Below are 19,030 nucleotides of genomic sequence, written 5' to 3'. Positions count from 1 at the left end.
ATGCGTCCTGAGGAAGAGTGACACCACAAGGATCTCACCTGGTGAGTACTCGCTACACATTAAAGTACATCTATATGTAGAGTGCTTAAAGGACGGCATATTTCAATATTTTGTAGCTGCTAACTGTTAGTTTTAAGTTGCACTGAAGGTGTTATTATATGCCAGGACAATTCAACCAAATCCAAACATTAAATAAAAGTCAAACTACAAGTTCAGTGCAGCATATTAAAGGTATGTAAAGCTGAAATAGAGGATTGTGTTTTTTGTTGGCCTGAGTCTAAGCATTTAGTCTAAATGTTTGTTCACGTTGAAGCCATTTGCCTTTGTGTGTTATCAGATTACACCCTATCAAAAGTTTTGAGACACTTTCTCATTCAAATAAATGAGAACCCGTCTCAAAACTTTTGACAGGGGGTGAATACTTAAGATGTGCTAACATGTATGCACAACCACAAACACACACAGCTTTCATTTTATATAATGAACATAAAATATATTCGAGTATACTTCTTAGATGATTATCACACCTGTGCTTCTGCGACGCGTCACAGTAAGAACCGCCCTGACAGGTGGGGCAACAGACGAAGTTCTTCAGCTAAACGTCTGTGCATGCCATCGGGCTGACATTACGTGTTTTACTGGAACGGCAGAAAGCTACACGACGGTATCTGCATACCTTGTGTGTAAATAGCATTTTATGTATGACATCTTGTCAAATGTAATTTATGTGGAGTTTTTCCAGCACAGAGGAACTCTGAAACAGGTTTCAGGCATCACCTAAAAAATTAGAATAAAAATGTTTTAAAAAGATTTCTTTAGGCCAGTTCCATTTACCCAAGTTTAAAAGAAATTTCTGTTTATCAAATGGTCAGAAAAAAATGGAGAAACAGGAGATTTCCATCAACTAAAGGACCCCAGACTCTTACCGTACATGGACTAATCATGCTCAGTAGGGCTGCACGATTACGGCCAAAATGATAATCATGATTATTTTGATCAATATTGTAATCACGATTATTAATCACGGTTGTTCATCATGTTACAGAAAATATCTGTATTTTTATTGCACTACTTTAAACAAACAATACATGATGCGTTTTCAGTACAAAGAATTAGACAGTTGTGATTTCCCTCTATTTTCCCCCCACATTTTCCATACAGTGTAGATAACGCCACTTTGGAGAAATAATTGCGTGAGGGCATCACATATTTATTGTCCAGTGTTCTGACCATTTTTCTGAAGCCCTCGTTGCTCACTGTGTTTATTGGACACGTCTTTGGACAAATAAAACGATATTGCGTCCGTTATCTCTGTGTGTCTTTGGGAGGTAGCTGGATACGGTGTTATCCAGTTTGTGTTAGCTTTAGCCTTCATGCATTCCTCGTATTTGTGTTTGTGATGTTTTTTCAGATGGTTAAACAGACTAGTTGTGTTACTGTGTGTGGCAGACACAACTCTGCTACACTCTTTATGTATGATTTGTTCTTGTTTAACGTCACTTGCCCTGAATCTGAAACAAGTCCAGACGATGGATGTTGATCCGTTTGGAGGCACCAGCTCCTCACCATGATGCTCCTCATCTCCAAATGCTGCTGTACTTTCTTCTCTAGACATGACTCGCTCTCATCAGCCCAGTCCACTGACTGATTTGAGGCTGCCACTGCGGGGTGCGCTCGCTTGTTATTTAGGCAGCTTAATGAAGCCTTAACCATGTGTTCGCCCCCTGGTGGTTGGCTGACTACTGGTTGACAAGGCGCTTCATAAGATATGCACCAGAGCCCACATTTTAAATGTAAATATCGCCAACGATCAGGTTAATTTAATTGTGGCAGCCAAAATCGTGATCGCGATCAAAATTCGATTAATTGTGCAGCCCTAATGCTCAGGGTTGAACGTAATCACCCCCACAGCTGCTAAAAGTAAAAGCTAACCAGCAGTACTGAGCAGAACTGTAATAAAGCAACATTAAAGTGGCTAAAATAAATCCAACATGCCATTTGGACTTCTGATGGTTTTACAGGAACAAACTGACCCTGTACACTGACAGGGCTGGTGCTACAAACTCCATTTTTCAGACAACAAAAGAAACTAAACAGGGCTCCAGACTGCGACCAAAATTGTCACACTTGCGACCTTTGTTTGAGAATGTGCCAGTTAGCATTTCATTGTGCTCGTGCCTGATGATTGTTGAGCTGTACTTGTGTCGCTCTAACCGGCACAGACAGCGGTGGAAAGCAGTACTTTAGTAACATTGGTGTACTGTGGTGTTTATGCTTTAAAATCTACATGCACTGCTCACAGTGAAGAGCGCACGTAGAAATAAATCATTCGCTTTCATCTTAGACAAATCTGGCATTAGAACGCCCCATTTTATTTAAAATCATTTTTGGTCACACATCTGAGAACCGCCGTCACCAAGCAGCAGCTGCCACGGCCTGCAATGTGAGGCGTTCAGGCAACATCTGGAAATTTTAGCGTCTATCGATAAGAAAATGTTCAGCAAGTGATGTGTTTAAAACGTGACAAGGTGGAAGTGTGACCCCATGAGAAAGCTGGGCCCTGCTTAATTTACAAATGTTAAAGTACTCAAAGCGGGTCTTCATAGTTGTATTATCACATAATCTGAATTAGCTAGAGCAAATGGCATTGTTCATAGAAAACAGTTAGTTCACACTGGTGTTTCAGTGTTTTTATTCTGTCTTGTTTTTCTTTCAGCTTAGCCGACACCAACAGTTTCTCCAACTGGAGTTTCCATTCTGGTGAAGATATGGCGGCATCTGCAGCACGAGGTCAGTCCAAGTATTGTTCACCATAGAACCTACTGTTTAAAATACACCTTTGGTTTTGAAATAAACTATTCTCAGACTTTGGAAGCTCTGAGTGTTTGGAAACTAGGGCTGGCCTGAATAGTGGTTTCTGGTCTCTGGATATTCAGGCCCTATTAAAGACGAATATCCGAATATTCGTTCCGCCCCGTAACGTCCAACGGGGGGGGGGGGGGGGGGGGGGGGGACACGGAGACAGCCCGCATATTCGGATCCATTCGCCTGGTCTCCCGGGTGGTGGTAACAAACACGAATGGATGAGCCGAGATGAGGGAAGAGACGAGCTCCGAATATTCCTATTTTCGTCTGGGGGGAGGAGGGGGTGATCACATAGACATATGTGTATATTTTTATGTGATCACACGACGGGATAAGCTGATATGAGCCGATGTGGGCGGAAGGCGGAGGGAAGACAGTAACGCTGAATATTCGTTCCGCCTGGTAACGTCCGACCGGCGCAGGGGCGAAGGGGGCGAATATTCGGATACGAAAATTAATATCTGGATACCGCCATCGAACGAATATTCGGATATTCAGGATATTCGGGTCCAGCCCTATTGGAAACTTCTACAAAAACTGTAGCGCTGATTTGTAGCCATTACATAGTGACACTGAAGAAAGACATTTGTTATGATTTGATGCATTTTTGAGGAAAAAAAGGAAAAAAAAACATGCAAACATGCACTGCAGTATTTAACCAGTGGAACAAGTAGTCAGCCAGGTGGTGCCAATGCAACCAGGTAAAAAAAGACACTGCACTCATTCATGTATTCATTAAGCCTATAAATGTCCTTGTGGCGTATCTAGAAAATGGAATCTGTTCATGCTTACTGTATCAGACACGCTGCTGCCAACAGTGTTTTCTGCTGTCATCAGTTTCTACATTTTGCTACCATGCTTGCTTTGTTTTGAAGTGGAGGCTAGGTGAAAATGTACAGAAAAAACAAGGCACTACTTGTTAAAACTAAATTCTAAATTTAAAAAAAAAATCACCACGACTGAACAAAAGACTACTTTTATTACTAATTAAAACTGTCAATCAGTGGTTTCTTAAGCTCAAAATGACAAATGTCTTACTTTGTCAACAAACATTCTGTTTACTGCACAGAGGAAAAAGATCACCAAGAAATATACACATTTAAGAGGAGAATGGGACTTTTTTTGCTCAAAAAATTACTCAAAGTGACGATGACTAAAATTGTTAATGATTATTTCAGAAATAGACAAGAATTGATTTACAGCTATGGCTCCATCTTTTTCAGTTACAAACCTATAATATAACAAAACACTAGTTGGGCTGAAAGTGAGCTCTGGACAGACATTATTAAATGAATGAGAGGGCTTTTGTGAAAGACATTCTGTTTATTCTTCGGTATAAAAACTAGACCTGTCCTTATGTAACTTCAATAGATAACACAACCCTAACTGAGGTGATAGCGATAATAAATAATCCTGCTCTTTGTGTTTTTCTGCAGCATCTGAACTCAGAATTGTGGCTTTTGGAAAGAGTCAAAATGAGAAGATAACACTCAGCAACTTCATCGCTGGGAAAAAGGATTCTACGCTTCTGAAAGTATCCAAGAAATGCATCGTCCACGGAGAGTGGAGGAAAATATCCGTAACCGTGGTGAAAACGGCCGACGTCTTCAGTCTGCCTGAGGATAAAATCAGACATGAGATGAAGATGTGCGTCGCTCGTTGTCCTCCTGGACCAAATGTTCTGCTGCTGTTAGTGAAGCCTTCAGATTTCACAGAACAGGACAGGCTGAAGTTAAAATCTGCCCTCAGTTTCTTTGGTGCAGAAGCTTTTAAACACGCAATGGTCATCGTAACGCACGACGACAAGGAAGAGAATTTGGCGGCAGATCAAATCATCCAAGAATGCAGACACAGGCAGCACAAGATTGACTTTGACAAAAAAGACTTTCATGAAAGTGATCTCGAAGCACTGATGGAAAAGATGGATAAAATCGTGAGTGACAACAGGGGAGGACATTTGAATTTTACTGAAGGTTTGGATCACACAGAAGCACCGGAAAGCACAATAACAAAACCTCCTCTGAACCTGGTGTTGTGCGGGAGGTTTGGAGTTGGGAAAACCTCGGCAGCTAAGGCCATCCTTGGGGAAACCAAGTCTGGTGCGACTGCCAACGCTTCAGAGTGTGCTAAAACCCAGGGGGAGGTGTGTGGACGTTTGGTTTCTCTGCTAGAGCTGCCTACTCTGTATGGAAAACCTAAAAACACAGTAAGGAGGGAAGCATTCAGCTGCATCTCCCTCTGTGGGCCTGAGGGCGTCCACGCCTTCGTCCTGGTCCTACCTCTGGATCCTCCAACTGAAGAAGACAAAGCAGAGCTGGAGACCATCAGAAACACACTCAGCTCTCGGGTCAATGACTTCACCATGGTTCTTTTTACGGTGGAGTCAGATCCTACAGCTCCAGCTGTTGTTGAGTTTGTAAAAACTTGCAGAGAAATTCAGGAGCTCTGTGACAGCTGCAGTGGCCGATACATCGTCCTCAACGTCAATGACCGACAGCAGATCTCTGAGGTACTGGACGCTGTAGAAAAGATACAAGCTGTGACATCCAAAGGCTTCACAAAGGAAATGATGCCAAAGCCTCGGATAAGTAGGGCTGTAAAATGTAAATCTGACTCGGACATTGTAGCTTACCAAAAACCGAGCCCTGACCGCCTCAGGATGGTGCTGATCGGAAAGACCGGCAGCGGAAAGAGCGCCACGGCAAACACGATTTTGGGGAAGAAAGACCGTTTTCGGTCCAAAGTCAGCATGAAATCAGTGACCAAGATTTGCGAGAAAGAAGAAGCAGAGATCGACGGGCATCTCGTCACCGTGGTCGACACGCCCGGTTTGTTTGACACCACTCTGTCCAACGATAAGGTTAAAGAGGAGCTGGTGAAATGCGTCAGCATGCTGGCTCCTGGACCTCATGCTTTCTTACTGGTGCTGCAGATCGGTCGCTTCACAACGGAGGAAAAAGCTACTGTGGAGCTCATCAAGGAGTTTTTTGGCGAGCAGTCGAAAGACTTCATCATGCTAATATTCACCAGAGGAGATGAACTCAGAAATCAAACAATCGAGAGTTACATAGAAGAAGACAGCGATGACTTTGTCAAAAAATTGACCAACGAATGCGGACAGAGATACCATGTTTTAAACAACATTGATCAGAAGAATCGCTCTCAAGTCAGCCAGCTGCTGAACAAGGTGGAGTCAATGATGAGGAAGAACGGCGGTCGCTACTACACCTCGGAGATGTTCCAGGAGGCCGAGGCCGCCATCCAAAAGGAAATGCAGAGGATCCTGAAGGCCAAAGAGGAAGAGATACAGAAAGAGAAGAAGGACCTCAAAAGACAACATGAAGAAAAAATGCTGGAGAAGAAGCAAGCAATAGAGCAAGAAAGAGCGAAAGCAGAGAAAGTGCTCAAAGAAAAGGAGGAACGCCTTAACAAAGAGGAGGAGAACAAGAAAAGGTCGGAGGAAAAAGTAGCACAAGAGCAGAGGAAGAGGAAGCAAGAGGAGGAAATTCAGCGGCAGCAGTGGGAACAGAAAGAGCAGAACGTTAAAGACAGAAAGCTGACGCAGAGCGGGGAAGATGTACAAAAACAACGAGAGGACTGGGAGAGAAAACGAAAAGAATCATGGGAAAGACGACTTCAAGAGGACAAACAGAGACAAGAGGAGGAGAAAGCTCGACTGAAAAAGCTCAGAGAGGAATACGAAGAGGAGAGAAACAAATATGAACAGAAAAGACGAGAAGAAGATCGAATCAGAAAGGAACAGGAAGAAAAGGAATGGAGGGAACTACAAGAAAACTTCCACAGGAAAGTGCAGATTATGAAGATAAAAAACGAAGAGGAGGCCAGAAAGCAAGCAGAGCAGTTCAACGACTTCAGACACAGATACACTGAAGACTTTGCAGCTCTGGTGGTGAGGCACGAGAAGGAGGTGGACCACATGAAGCAAAGGCAGCAACAGAACACCGACTTCATGATAAAACAGCTCAGCACCAACAAGGCGTTCCAGAAAGACTTTGATCAGCTGAAGAAGAGGCAGGAGGAAGAAATGAAAGGGCTTAAAGACACCGATCCAGCACTGGATCAAATCGATGCACTGCAGGAAGCGCACGAAGCGGAAATAAACAACTGGATACAGCAGCATGTGAAGAAGGCCACAGCAGGAAAAGCCTGTTGCATTTTATGAGACGTTTTCTAACAACAGCAGCCGAGTTTCAGCCGGAGGACAGCGGCACACTTTGGATTCATGTTCACAACTCGCACTGTAAACAAAAGTGACACAAAAACAGTGAAAATCTGGCAGCAAAGGTGCCAGAAAAAGATATAAGAACAATTTTTCACGTTCAAAAGCTGCAAAAACGGTGAAAATCTGACAGCAAAGGTGCAAAAAAAATATATAAGAACATTTTTTCACGTTCAAAAACTGCAAAAACTGTGAAAATCTGACAGCAAAGGTGCCAGAAAAAGATACAAGAAAAATGTTTGAAGATTGTAATGTTCAAAAATGGTGAATTAATGGCAAATATCTGTAAAATAATGATATTTTAGCTGATTTAAATACAGTAAAGCTGTGTAATTTTATGTTGCTGTTGCTTGTTTTAAATTGACTAAATTGCTCATGTTAAAATACAGATTTTTGATTATTATTATTATTATTATTATAGTTTGTGCTTCTAAAAACAGGAAACATGTAAAATTAAAGCTTTTTTCCGTGATGTTATCAATAACTTAACAAAACAGAGATACTCTATAAACCTTTTGCTGAATTAAATACGGTGTGTTTTTACAGCTCTATTTTTACAGTGTGACCTATGTTTTAACGGGTAATATTTTGTTATCCTCTTAATTTACATCATTTTATTAATATTTGACAAACTGACAGTGGATAAAATGGCAGGTCGTTTCTGTGTGTACATTTCTATAAAACTGATCATGTCTTTACCGTTTTCTTTAACTTGCAAATAAAATAAACTGATTTTAATTTGATTTCATCCAGAGCTGGTCATTGAAGCATCTTCAATACGTCCAATCATTGTCATCTAATAAATTCTAGCCATAATCCATAGACGGAATGTCTTTGTAGAATTATGTATAAATTAACAAGTAAATAAATAAACTACATCCCCACATACAAACACAAACCTGGCTTTGTGAGTGGAGCAACTCAAAAAATAAATGATAGCATCAGTTGTTTTCTGTTCTAGATAAAGAGCTTCACGATCACAAACTGAAGTTTTTTGACATGACAGGTAGCCACAGTTGATTCATTATTGTTAGCATGCATGCACAAATATATTAAAAACTAAAAAATAGAATGTTATTCTACGTGGCTATAGCGCCATGCTGTCTCTTTGATCTGACATAAGCCAGGCTCTAGCTGGCACTTGATTTTCTGGACTCATCTCTACAATTTTTGAAAATCATTTCAGCTTTACGCCTTCGGATTTTTCAAGAAACAACAAATATTTGTGATAGATAACTGTATTTTAAGCCTCCTTAGAAGAATCCTTTTGAGTCTAATTCAGTCACTTAGAATGTGTCGTACAGTTGATTCAAACTGCCCACATCAGCCTCCAGATGTGATCAGGACACAGAGGGAAGACTTACTGCTCCAGGGTGAATCTGTAGCCTGCACTGGGATCAGCATGCATCATTATGTTCATCAGATAAACAGCAGCAGCAGGTATTGTGACAGATTCCAGCTCACATTCTACCCTCAGTGTTAATACTAGGGCTGGACCCGAATGTCCGAATATCCGAATAGTCGTTCGCTATGGTGGTATCCCGATATTAATCTTGGTATCCGAATATTCGCACATCGGCTCATCTCGGCTCCTCCACTCGTGTTTCTTACCACCACCTGAATGTCCGGGTTGCTGCCGACTCTGACGTCACGCTTCACTTTGTTGCATAAACACAAGACAAGATGCTGAAGACTTCCGCTGTTTGGGAATTCTTCAGTTTAACTGAAGACAAAACGAAGGCAAAATTTGGACCCGGGAGACCAGACGAACGGATCCGAATATTAGGGCCGTCTCCGCCACAAGCCCCGCCCCCCGTTGGACGTTACGTGGCGGAACAAATATTCGGATATTAGTCTTTATTAGGGCCTGAATATCCAGAGGCAGAAACCACTGTTCAGGCCAGCCCTAGTTACTACTAACTAACCCAACTGCACTCCAGCATCAGGCGTAACCACACCGTGTCCCACTGAACACTTTGGAAATAACATTTACATTTAACTTTCTTCAGTCATTTCTTAGCTGCATCTCTCCAGTGTCTGGGTTGTTTTGTGCATCCAGACTAGCCTGGGCATGTACAGTAAATACGCCACGGAAAACCCCATTTAGAGTTAAACAGTTACTGTAACATGTTTGTGTCGTCACATTGTTTTGTTGTCACACATAAGTACAGCTGCATCCTGCTGCTGACCAGCTCAGCTTGTTTTAATTAACCTTGATGGAAACCATTGTGTTCGTCCACACCTACACCAGCTCTCAGGGAAATTCCAAACATCTTATGCTAATGTCCCTAAACAAGACCACGTTCTCTGACAAAAACACACCGAAGCCCAGGTTCTTTTTCTGTGATTGTTGTTAAAATTCCTGCGTGTTGTAAAGATGCTGCTCCTGATGTCACTCAGCTTCATGTCCGTCACTTATCACCTCTGTGGTTTTATTAACGCTTACGAGCAGCTCTACCTGTTCCAGTTTCTTTGTTTCTGTGCCTGTACAGGGTGTTACCGTGTCAACGATGAAAAATTACGCCATAAAAATTTAATCTGAAACTAGAAAAACTGAAAATAAAACATGAACGTATAGAAAATATATCCAAATATATCATTTTAAAATGACGATGAAAGAAGCTCATTAAATATCCTCAGGTGTTGCCTGGTCCGGGAAAAAAAATTAAAAAAATCGACCAGAAACTAATTTTGCAGTGATCAGAGTACATGAATTAATTTTAGAACCTCAACTATGAATTTAGTAAGAATTAAATGACAATGATTTTAAAAAAATACAGCAAGAACCGTGGAGAAGTGCAGCGGACTCAGGGGAAACAGAAAGCTTTGAATTAAATTCTGAAAATGAATAACAAACATTAACTTGTTTATCTAGCGTTTCATATTCTCTTATTGCACAGTTTTATTACAGATGTTGCACAACAGGTGGATTAAACTGAATTATTTGTGTTTACTGGATGTTGTTAACCATTTATTTGGGAGAAAAATAAAACTGTGAGAACATTAAGCAGTAAAATGAATTAACTATCATTGCTACTTATTTAAAGTATGCTTGAAGCTTCCTGAGAGACGTTAGAGGAAAACAACCCTACATGAAAGAGAAGGAATATACGTGAGACAAAAAAAAAAAAAAACACACAAGAAAGCTGCAAATCAGACCAGAACACTTTTCCTCATGCTCTCCAAGTTCAACCAAGGACCAGCTTAGCTAACGAAGCCGCCACCAAAGCCCAGCAGCACTGCTCTTCACACGTACTTTAGGCACAACTTTCAAAACCTAGAAATATACCGTATTTTCCGCACTACGAGGGGCATTCAATAAGTAATGCCCCTGACCCACTTCCAGTTGTCTGATCTCGCTGAAATTTTGCATGTGCAATGATTTATATCTCTACGGGTTATGTGACAAATTACAGCTGTGAACTAGTTGTGGTTTCTGATTTATACATCTTTGAACTGAGTCAGGTGTGAAATTGAGCCTGTCGAGTGTCGCGCGGTTATCCAGTTTTTGTATTTGAAAGGACGCACACCACAGAAGACTTTTGATGAAATGAAAGAAACTTATGGTGATGATGCCCCATCTTATGACCTTGTAAAACACTGGCATCGTAAATTCAAACATGGCTGGATCTCTGTGGAAACAGCTCCCAGCCCTGGTCGCCCCAGAAGGAGGACGACCTGACTCAGTTCAAAGATGTATAAATCAGAAACCACAATTAGTTCACAGCTGTAATTTGTCACATAACCCATAGAGATATAAATCATTGCACATGCAAAATTTCAGCTAGATCGGACAACTGGAAGTGGGTCAGGGGCATTACTTATTGAACGCCCCTCGTATAAGGCGCACTTAAAAGCCTTTAATTTTCTCAAAAATCGATGATGCGCCTTTTAACCCGGTGCGTCTTCTGTGTGCACTGAGTTCCAAAATCTGACTGTCGGACCGTTTCCTGCCGACATAGGGACGTAATACGTACACTACACACGCCGGCAGCGATACACCTATTGGAGAACATTACATAAAGCTACGTACAGTACTGACTATTGTCTGAGCTTTAGCAAAAGCCGGGATCATTGCTGAACAGCCGCCCGGCAACGAGACTGACTCCGACAATGACGAGACTGAACCCGGCGTGTTTGATGTGGAAACTGCCCAGCTGTTCAGTTCAGAAACAGAATTTATTTATTTATTTAAAATGATCCCCATTAGCTGATGCCAGTGTATATTTAATTGAATTTATTTACTTATTTATCTATTTATTTTATTGATCTACTTATGGATATATTTTATTTTATTCATTTATTTTTATTTATTTATTTTACACTTTAAACTAACCTCCAGTGTTTTCCTATTTTAAACCTTTAAGATGGTGTTTCCTCAGTACATACTGGGTATAAAAATGCCCCTGACTTATTATTGTCTTTTATTTATGTTGCTTTTTAACAATACAGTGAATGGATTGCCGGGGGGGTGGGTTCGGGGCTGGGTGGGGGTGGATTTGGGTCATTATTTCTTTCATCTATTTTAATTATTTGTCTGTTTGTAAAGCACTTTGTTCTACAACTGCTGTATGAAAAGTGCTATATAAATAAAGATCATTATTATTATTATTATTATCAGCTAGTCCTCCTGGGGTCCGAAAGAAGATGAGGTCTGAAAGAAGTACAGAAGATGAGGACTTTGATGGATGTGTGACAAAAGATTGATCAAAAATAATGAGTGTATTTTAAAATGCGTAGTAGAATAAAGTTCAACCAAACTCACTGTTTTGCTTCCGTTTCCTTGTTTTAGCATGCGCCCAATAATACAGTGAGTCTTATGTATGGCTTAAGCACAGAAATAAACCCCGTAATCGAGGCTGCGCCTTATGGTGCGGAAAATACGTTGAGTTCAAAGGTTGCTATTTTCACATTTCTCTACTATTTCATCTTAAAAAAACTGTGACTTTCATAGTTTTCCAGCCAGTTTAATGCTCTGAATCCCCAAAATACACAAGCAAGTGTGAAAAGCATGTTTTCTTAAAATAAAAGTCAACACGATCACACCACTCCTCAGAGCAAGAGACTGTAAAAACCAAAAGAAAGGGGAGATTTTATTCTTCGGATGCTTTATGGATGCTTGATGTCTCTTATAGTAGCCAAGAAAATTCACCAAAAACAAACCATTTGCAAAAAAGGAACACATTTACATCCACAGCAGGCAGAGCCACTATGGGAACACCTGGACACGATCACAGGTTTGTTTGTTTTATTTTTGTAAAATACGCAGTCAAACAAATTCTATTTTTCTTCTTCATGGTTTTCTAAGTGTCTACTGTCATACTACATGGTATTGGTGTGAATCGCATGGATTAGGGCCCCTTGTGGACCACACACACTGAATGTTCTTACCGGTACTGTACAACCATCATGTTCTGCTCTCCACAGTGTCTGGCACAGCGGATGTACCTCATCCAGCTGGACTTACTGGGATCGTTACCGTCGATAAAGTGCTGTAACGTCCCCTCTGCGTCGTAGATCTGAAACACATAAACAGAGTCCGGGTTTAAAGCGGCACATGTACGGCTCTGCTTATTCTGATTCCTGTATCATCACCTCTTTGCTGTGCATATCTGCAGGACACAGAGGTAAGACCTCACACACAGATTAAGAGTCATTTATCTTCATTTCCCAGTGAAAATGGCTGCATCTTTAGAATCTCCTTTCATTCTGTGACTTACACTCTGAACCTAGCATCAAACCTTTACACGTGAGGCTGGAAGCATCACATGTTTGGGATTTTAATTTTAAAATGAGGGAAACTACTGACAGATTAACTCTCTGAATCCCAAGCAATCTGAGCATTTTCTTTTGTTTCCCTCATTCTCCTCAATATCACTGCAAAATAAAGTCACTTCGATATCAGTTTTTTAAGAAGTACCCTCCTCACCTGTAGTGTCTTTTTTTAACCGATTATTAGCATTAGCAAGATGCTACGTAACTAAATTAAATGCAGCAAACTGCATCACATTCGTTTTAATGAGATTTCAGGGCTTCACAGTTACTAAGACAATAGAGACAGACCTCGAGCTGATTAAAATTATTTTTCTCCCTCTATTGGGTCTTTAGGATGTTACTAACCTTCTAAAAACCGATGGAAATTAGACGCTAAACAGAGAATTAGCTCTTCCCCGGTTCGACGGATGCCACTACACGCACGGCCACTTCTTACATGGAGGTGTCGCCATCTGGTGGTCCAAACGGTCATATTTTAAAAAGACATCCAAAACAGGCTAGCGGTACGTAATTTAATATTAAAGTAAATTTAGTTCGATTATTACCGCTAACGTCGAGCTATAGATAAAATAAAGGAAAGTCTACCGTTCAAAACGTACGCCGTAAAACTTCAACCACAAACCAGCACAAACCGGTTCTTCCTGCTGTATCACTCCGCCAGGCCGAATCACCGCAATACAGTGAGGAGCCACAGAGTTAAATAGTTCCTCCTTTAAGAAGTCGAATATGTTCACTGTTGTCAGATGAAATGTTTATAAATGCATCCAAAATACACTTTATTCAACTAGAATTTCAGTGCATTTGTTTTTAATGTAATTTCATCAATTTCCTTTGTTAATGTAGTGTTTTGTCATTTTGTGTCTCTTTCATCGTTTTGTCCTGTTTGTCATTTTGCGTCTCGTTTTCGTCAGTTTATTTCTAGTTTTTGTCAGTTTGTGTCTTGTTTTTGTAACTTGCTGTCTTATTTTAGTCATTTTGTCTAATTTTTGGTATTTTGTGCCTTGTTTTTGTCATTTTATGTCTATTATTGTCATTTTGTGTCTCATTTTGTGTCCTGTTTGTCATTTTGTGTCTCATTTTCATCAGTTTATCGCTCAATTTTGTCAGTTTCTGTCTTGTTTTTGTCATTTGTCGTCTTATTTTAGTCATTTTGTATCTCATGTGTCATTTTTGTTGTTTTGTCTAATTTTTGTCATTTTGTGTCTCATATTATGTCTCATTTTTGTTATTTTGTCTCATTTTTGTCATTTTGTGTCTCATATTATGTCTCATTTTTGTTATTTTGTCTCATTTTTGTCATTTTGTGTCTCATATGTCATTTTTGTTATTTTGTCTAATTTTTGTCATTTTGTGTCTCATGTCTCATTTTTGTTATTTTGTCTCATTTTTTCATTTTGTGTCTCATTTTTGTAACTTTGTGTCTCATATGTCTCATTTTTGTTATTTTGTCTCATTTTTGTAACTTTGTGTCTCATATGTCTCATTTGTTATTTTGTCTCATTTTTTCATTTTGTGTCTCATTTTTGTAACTTTGTGTCTCATATGTCTCATTTTTGTTATTTTGTCTCATTTTTGTAACTTTGTGTCTCATATGTCTCATTTGTTATTTTGTCTAATTTTTGTCATTTTGTGTCTCATGTCTCATTTTTGTTATTTTGTCTCATTTTTTCATTTTGTGTCTCATTTTTGTAACTTTGTGTCTCATATGTCTCATTTTTGTTATTTTGTCTCATTTTTGTAACTTTGTGTCTCATATGTCTCATTTGTTATTTTGTCTCATTTTTTCATTTTGTGTCTCATTTTTGTAACTTTGTGTCTCATATGTCTCATTTTTGTTATTTTGTCTCATTTTTGTAACTTTGTGTCTCATATGTCTCATTTGTTATTTTGTCTCATTTTTGTAACTGTGTCTCATATGTCTCATTTGTTATTTTGTCTCATTTTTGTAACTTTGTGTCTTGTTTTTTGTTCTTGTTTGTCATTGTGTCTCATTTTTCATCCATTTCTTTCTTCATATCTTGTGTTTTGTGTATATAACTCTACTATTATAACAGATATCTGAATATAACAGCATGAGGATTCCTCATAGAGGTGAAATAAAATAAATAAGGAGAAGAAAGATGTTTGAATTAGATGTACGTTCTCTTCAAAGTAACATACAAACTAGTGCACACAGATCTATGAATGATTAAAAAGTCTTACCTGATATCCTGAAATATTTACTTGTATGTTATATTTTATGACACCTGCAGCCTCAGCGGAGCAGAAAATACACAAACTTTCAGTTAAATAATATTCTGTTGTGCAGTATTTATACGCAGAGTTCAGGTTAAGTGATGAACTGTAAATCTGCAGGTTGTATAAGGATATTTATGATACGGCAAAACAAAGAGAAATATGTTTATTATTTAAGATTAATGGCACGGGCTGCTGAAAACGATCCCTGTCCTCGCAGCTCGGACTGAAAGAAATAAGTGGGGTTGATTTGAAAAGTTTTAAACAAGTGTGTGCCACTAATCATTAAGGCTCTTATCCGCCGGCAGGCCGAGCTGTGATTATTACAGGCGCTAAACGTTATACAAACCTGATTTAAACCGGCCTAAAAGCCTCGCCGCTCCGTGTGCCAGCGACACAAACCACTTCTGAGGACTAAAAATAAGTTTTCAGGGCGTGGAATATAAACCAAACCAGTTTCCTTTTAGAGGAAGGAGGAAGAGGGAGAAGGAGGTCCTGATTTCCTCTTTTATACACATTATAATAAAATTAAAGAGTTTTGTGTCTCATTTACATCGCCTTATGTTTAATTTTTGTTATTTTCTGTCTCGTTTTTGTTACTTTGCGTCTCCTTTTTGTCATTTTCTGTCTTGTTTTTGTCATTTCAACTAAATTTGTTGACTTCCTGATTCAGACTTGAGTCCCCTAAATTGATAGTATGATGCTGCCACCTCCATGCTTGACGGTAGGTTTAGTGTCCACAAGAGTCAGAGATAAACCAGAAGATTGAGACCAGAAGAACCAGACTTTTGTGTCTCGTTTTTGTTATTTTGTCAGTTTTGGGTCTCGATTTTGTCATTTAGTGTCTTGTTTTGGCGTCTCGTTTTTTTGTTGTTTTGTGTCTCATTTTTGTCAGTGTCTTGTTTTTGTCATTTTATGTCTCGTTTTTGGCGTTTTGTTTCTCGTTTTTGTTGTTTTGTATCTTGTTTTTGTTTATGTGTTTTTGTCATCTTGTGTCTTGTCTGTGTCATTTTGTCTCCTTTTTGCCATTATGTGTCTTGTTTTTGTTGTTATGCGTTTCGTTTTTGTAGTTTTGTGTCTCGTTTTGGTTGTTTTGTTTACTGTATTTTGTTGAAAATAGAAACTCTGCTGTGAGAACTTATTTTTACAGGTAATTAATAGAACGTCTGATGTGAATAATTTAATAAAGTAAAGCCTCAGTTGCTGTTTAGAATCGACTGCAGCTGTAGTTCTTTGCATTTTGTAGACAAAAAAATTAAGTATTTCTCTTCTGCGTGCGAATAAATAAACACAAACATCTTCAGCAGTGCGGACAGTTCAGAGTTATAATTAACCTTAATTGTTTTTTTAATTTGCTGCTCATCTAACGTCAGCTGTAAAGTTTCTAAACGATCAGAACGTCTGCTAACGGACGGACCAAATAAATGCAGATAAAACTTTGGATGTCTGCGGCTCAGTGTTCATCATTAATCCATCCGTCCATCCGTGGAGACGACTGCAGTTCAGTGTTTATAAGGTGACGACCCGAGCCAATAGTCGGCCTCCGTTCTGTCCATACAGCAGCAAACAATCGATGCTGTAAACGACTGAAGGATCGTTTGTTATTCTCTGGATGTAAGCACTTTAGCGTCCGTCACCGTCTGTCCGTCTGCTGCTCCGTCTGACCCACAGGAAACACTTTAAACTGACTGAGGATTGTTGCTGAGATTATTTAAATCTAAAGACTGGATGATCAACTTTCAGCAGCATCAGACCTCCAGATGATTCACCTCTACATCCCATTAACTGGAAATTAATTCTGCACCGCCAAACTACGATGGTTCCTCCGTTTTATGTCTCATAGAGAGAATTTTAGTTTATTTAGTCGTGTTTCATGTAAATAATGTAAAGAAACCTCAGGAAAGCCTCAATATTTTATTATAAATTAGTCTTTTCTATAAGTTTGACAATTATCTCCTTTTTGTTGTTTTGTATCATTTTGTTGGTTTTTGTTATTTGTGTCTCATTTTTGTCATCTTGCGTCTATTTTTTGTCATTTGGGGTCTTACTTTTGTTTTTGTCATTTTGTGTCTCCTTTGTGTTGTTTTTTTTCTTGTTTTGTGTCTCGTTTTGTTATTCAGTGTCTTGTCTGTCTTTTCATGTTTTGTCATTATGTGTCTCATTTTTGTCGTTTTGTGCCTTCTTTTTGACATCTGGGGTCTTGTTTTTGTTGTTTATTGCTTGTTTTTGTTTTTTTCCAATTGTTTTTGTTGTTTTGTGTCTCGTTTTGTTATTTAGTGTCTTGTCTGTCGTTTCGTGTCTTGTTTTGTCATTATGTGTCTCATTTTTTGTTGTTTTGCGTCTCATTTTTGTCGCTTTGTGCCTTCTTTTTGACATTTGGGGTCTTGTTTTTGTTGTTTTTTTCACTTGTTTTTGTCGTTTTGTGTCTTGTTTTGTCATTATGTGTCTCGTTTTTGTTGTTTTGTGTCTCACTTTTGTCGTTTTGAGTCATCGTTGCAGTCTTGTGTCTAGTTTTTGTCATCTTGTGTCATACTTGTTCTTCTTTTTGACATTTGGGGTCTTGTTTTTGTCGTTTTGTGTCTTGTTTTGTCATTATGTGTCTCGTTTTGTTGTTTCGTGTCTCACTTTTGTCGTTTTGAGTCATCGTTGCAGTCTTGTGTCTAGTTTTTGTCATCTTGTGTCACACTTGTCGTTCTTCTTTTTGACATTTGGGGTCTTGTTTTTGTTGTTTTTTTCACTTGTTTTTGTTGTTTTGCGTCTCATTTCTGTCATTTTGCATGTTGTTTTTGTCGTTTAGTGTCCTGTTTTTGCTGTACAGTAAATCATTGCGGTGTCTGACATGACGTTAAATCAGACTTCCACCAACAGAACCACCTGTCAAACTCTGCAGACCGTTCCGAACAGGAAACCGAGAGCAGCAGCTGTTTCTATCGAAGCGTTTTTGTGTTTATCGAGTCCATCGCTGTGAAATTCCATCTGAAGACAAACGTCCAAATACAACAAGATGTTTAGTCCAACAGACAGAAAACGCTGCAAACACTCCGCCCGTCATTTTTGTACATCTGAGCACAACAATCGTGACAAAAGTTGATTTTGTCGCAGCTTCAGTTTTTTTCAGACGCAGTAAATTATCCTTGTTTGGCCTTCGCTTTGTTCAGCATCCTTTCAGCCGCTTCATATTCTGACTTTCAGACCAAACACTGCTGCTGCTGGGGGATGTTTATTCAGCACCGACTCTTTAAAGTTAAGCTCGACATCTTTTTCTCCATCTTTGATTAATTTTCAGAATATTTTCTCCATTTTTGGGAAAAGGAAACACCACATCTTTAATTGTCTTGTTTTTTTTTCCACCCAACAATCCAAAAACCAAAGATTTCCAGGTATAAAAAAAAAAATAGTTCTAGTGGAAATCTGTAACATGTTGACTCATTTTTGTTTTTTAATAAATATGTTTCCTGTCTTTTAGAAATATAACAACATCTACTGGATCAAAAATATACAAGCAGGAACTTCAAATATTGGTTTTGGTCATTTTCAAAGTTCTCTCAGTCAAATTTCGTTAGTTTCTTGGCATCTTATCTTTCTCTGAGTGATTCCAGTCGACTACAGCTGCTGACTCCTCTGATCCAGTTTAAATAGAACCATTAGATCCACTCATTGGACTTAAACTCTACAGGGGGAAAGTCTGAGGAGCTCAGCAAAGACCTGAAGAAGAAAATCACTGACTTGAATCAATCAGAGAGTTACTTGGTTCTCCTGGTTCTGGTTTATGTTTGGTTTCAGTCTCGGTTCTCCTGGTTCTGGACTTTCTTAGGACTGGTTTATGGTTGGTTCTAGTCTTGGTTCTCCTGGTTCTGGTTTAAGTTTTGGTTTCAGTCTCGGTTCTCCTGGTTCTGGATGTGATTTAAAGTTGGT

The 19,030-nt window shown here is 39.2% G+C and overlaps 1 protein-coding gene across 1 annotated transcript in view; it reads right to left on the bottom strand.

Moving 5' to 3' along the window:
• prdm6 (PR domain containing 6) overlaps window positions 1-19,030 on the bottom strand; it is a 107,031-nt gene that overhangs the window by 64,737 nt on the left and 23,264 nt on the right. The window contains 1 exon segment of the mRNA XM_022205454.2: window positions 12,497-12,624. Within this exon segment, the coding sequence (XP_022061146.2) occupies window positions 12,497-12,624 (128 nt within the window).

Source organism: Acanthochromis polyacanthus, chromosome 7 (assembly GCF_021347895.1).
Source record: "Acanthochromis polyacanthus isolate Apoly-LR-REF ecotype Palm Island chromosome 7, KAUST_Apoly_ChrSc, whole genome shotgun sequence".
Classification (NCBI taxonomy): Eukaryota; Metazoa; Chordata; class Actinopteri; family Pomacentridae; genus Acanthochromis; species Acanthochromis polyacanthus.
The sequence above is the reverse complement of the archived record's forward strand: the minus strand, read 5'-3'. Positions and strand labels throughout refer to the sequence as shown.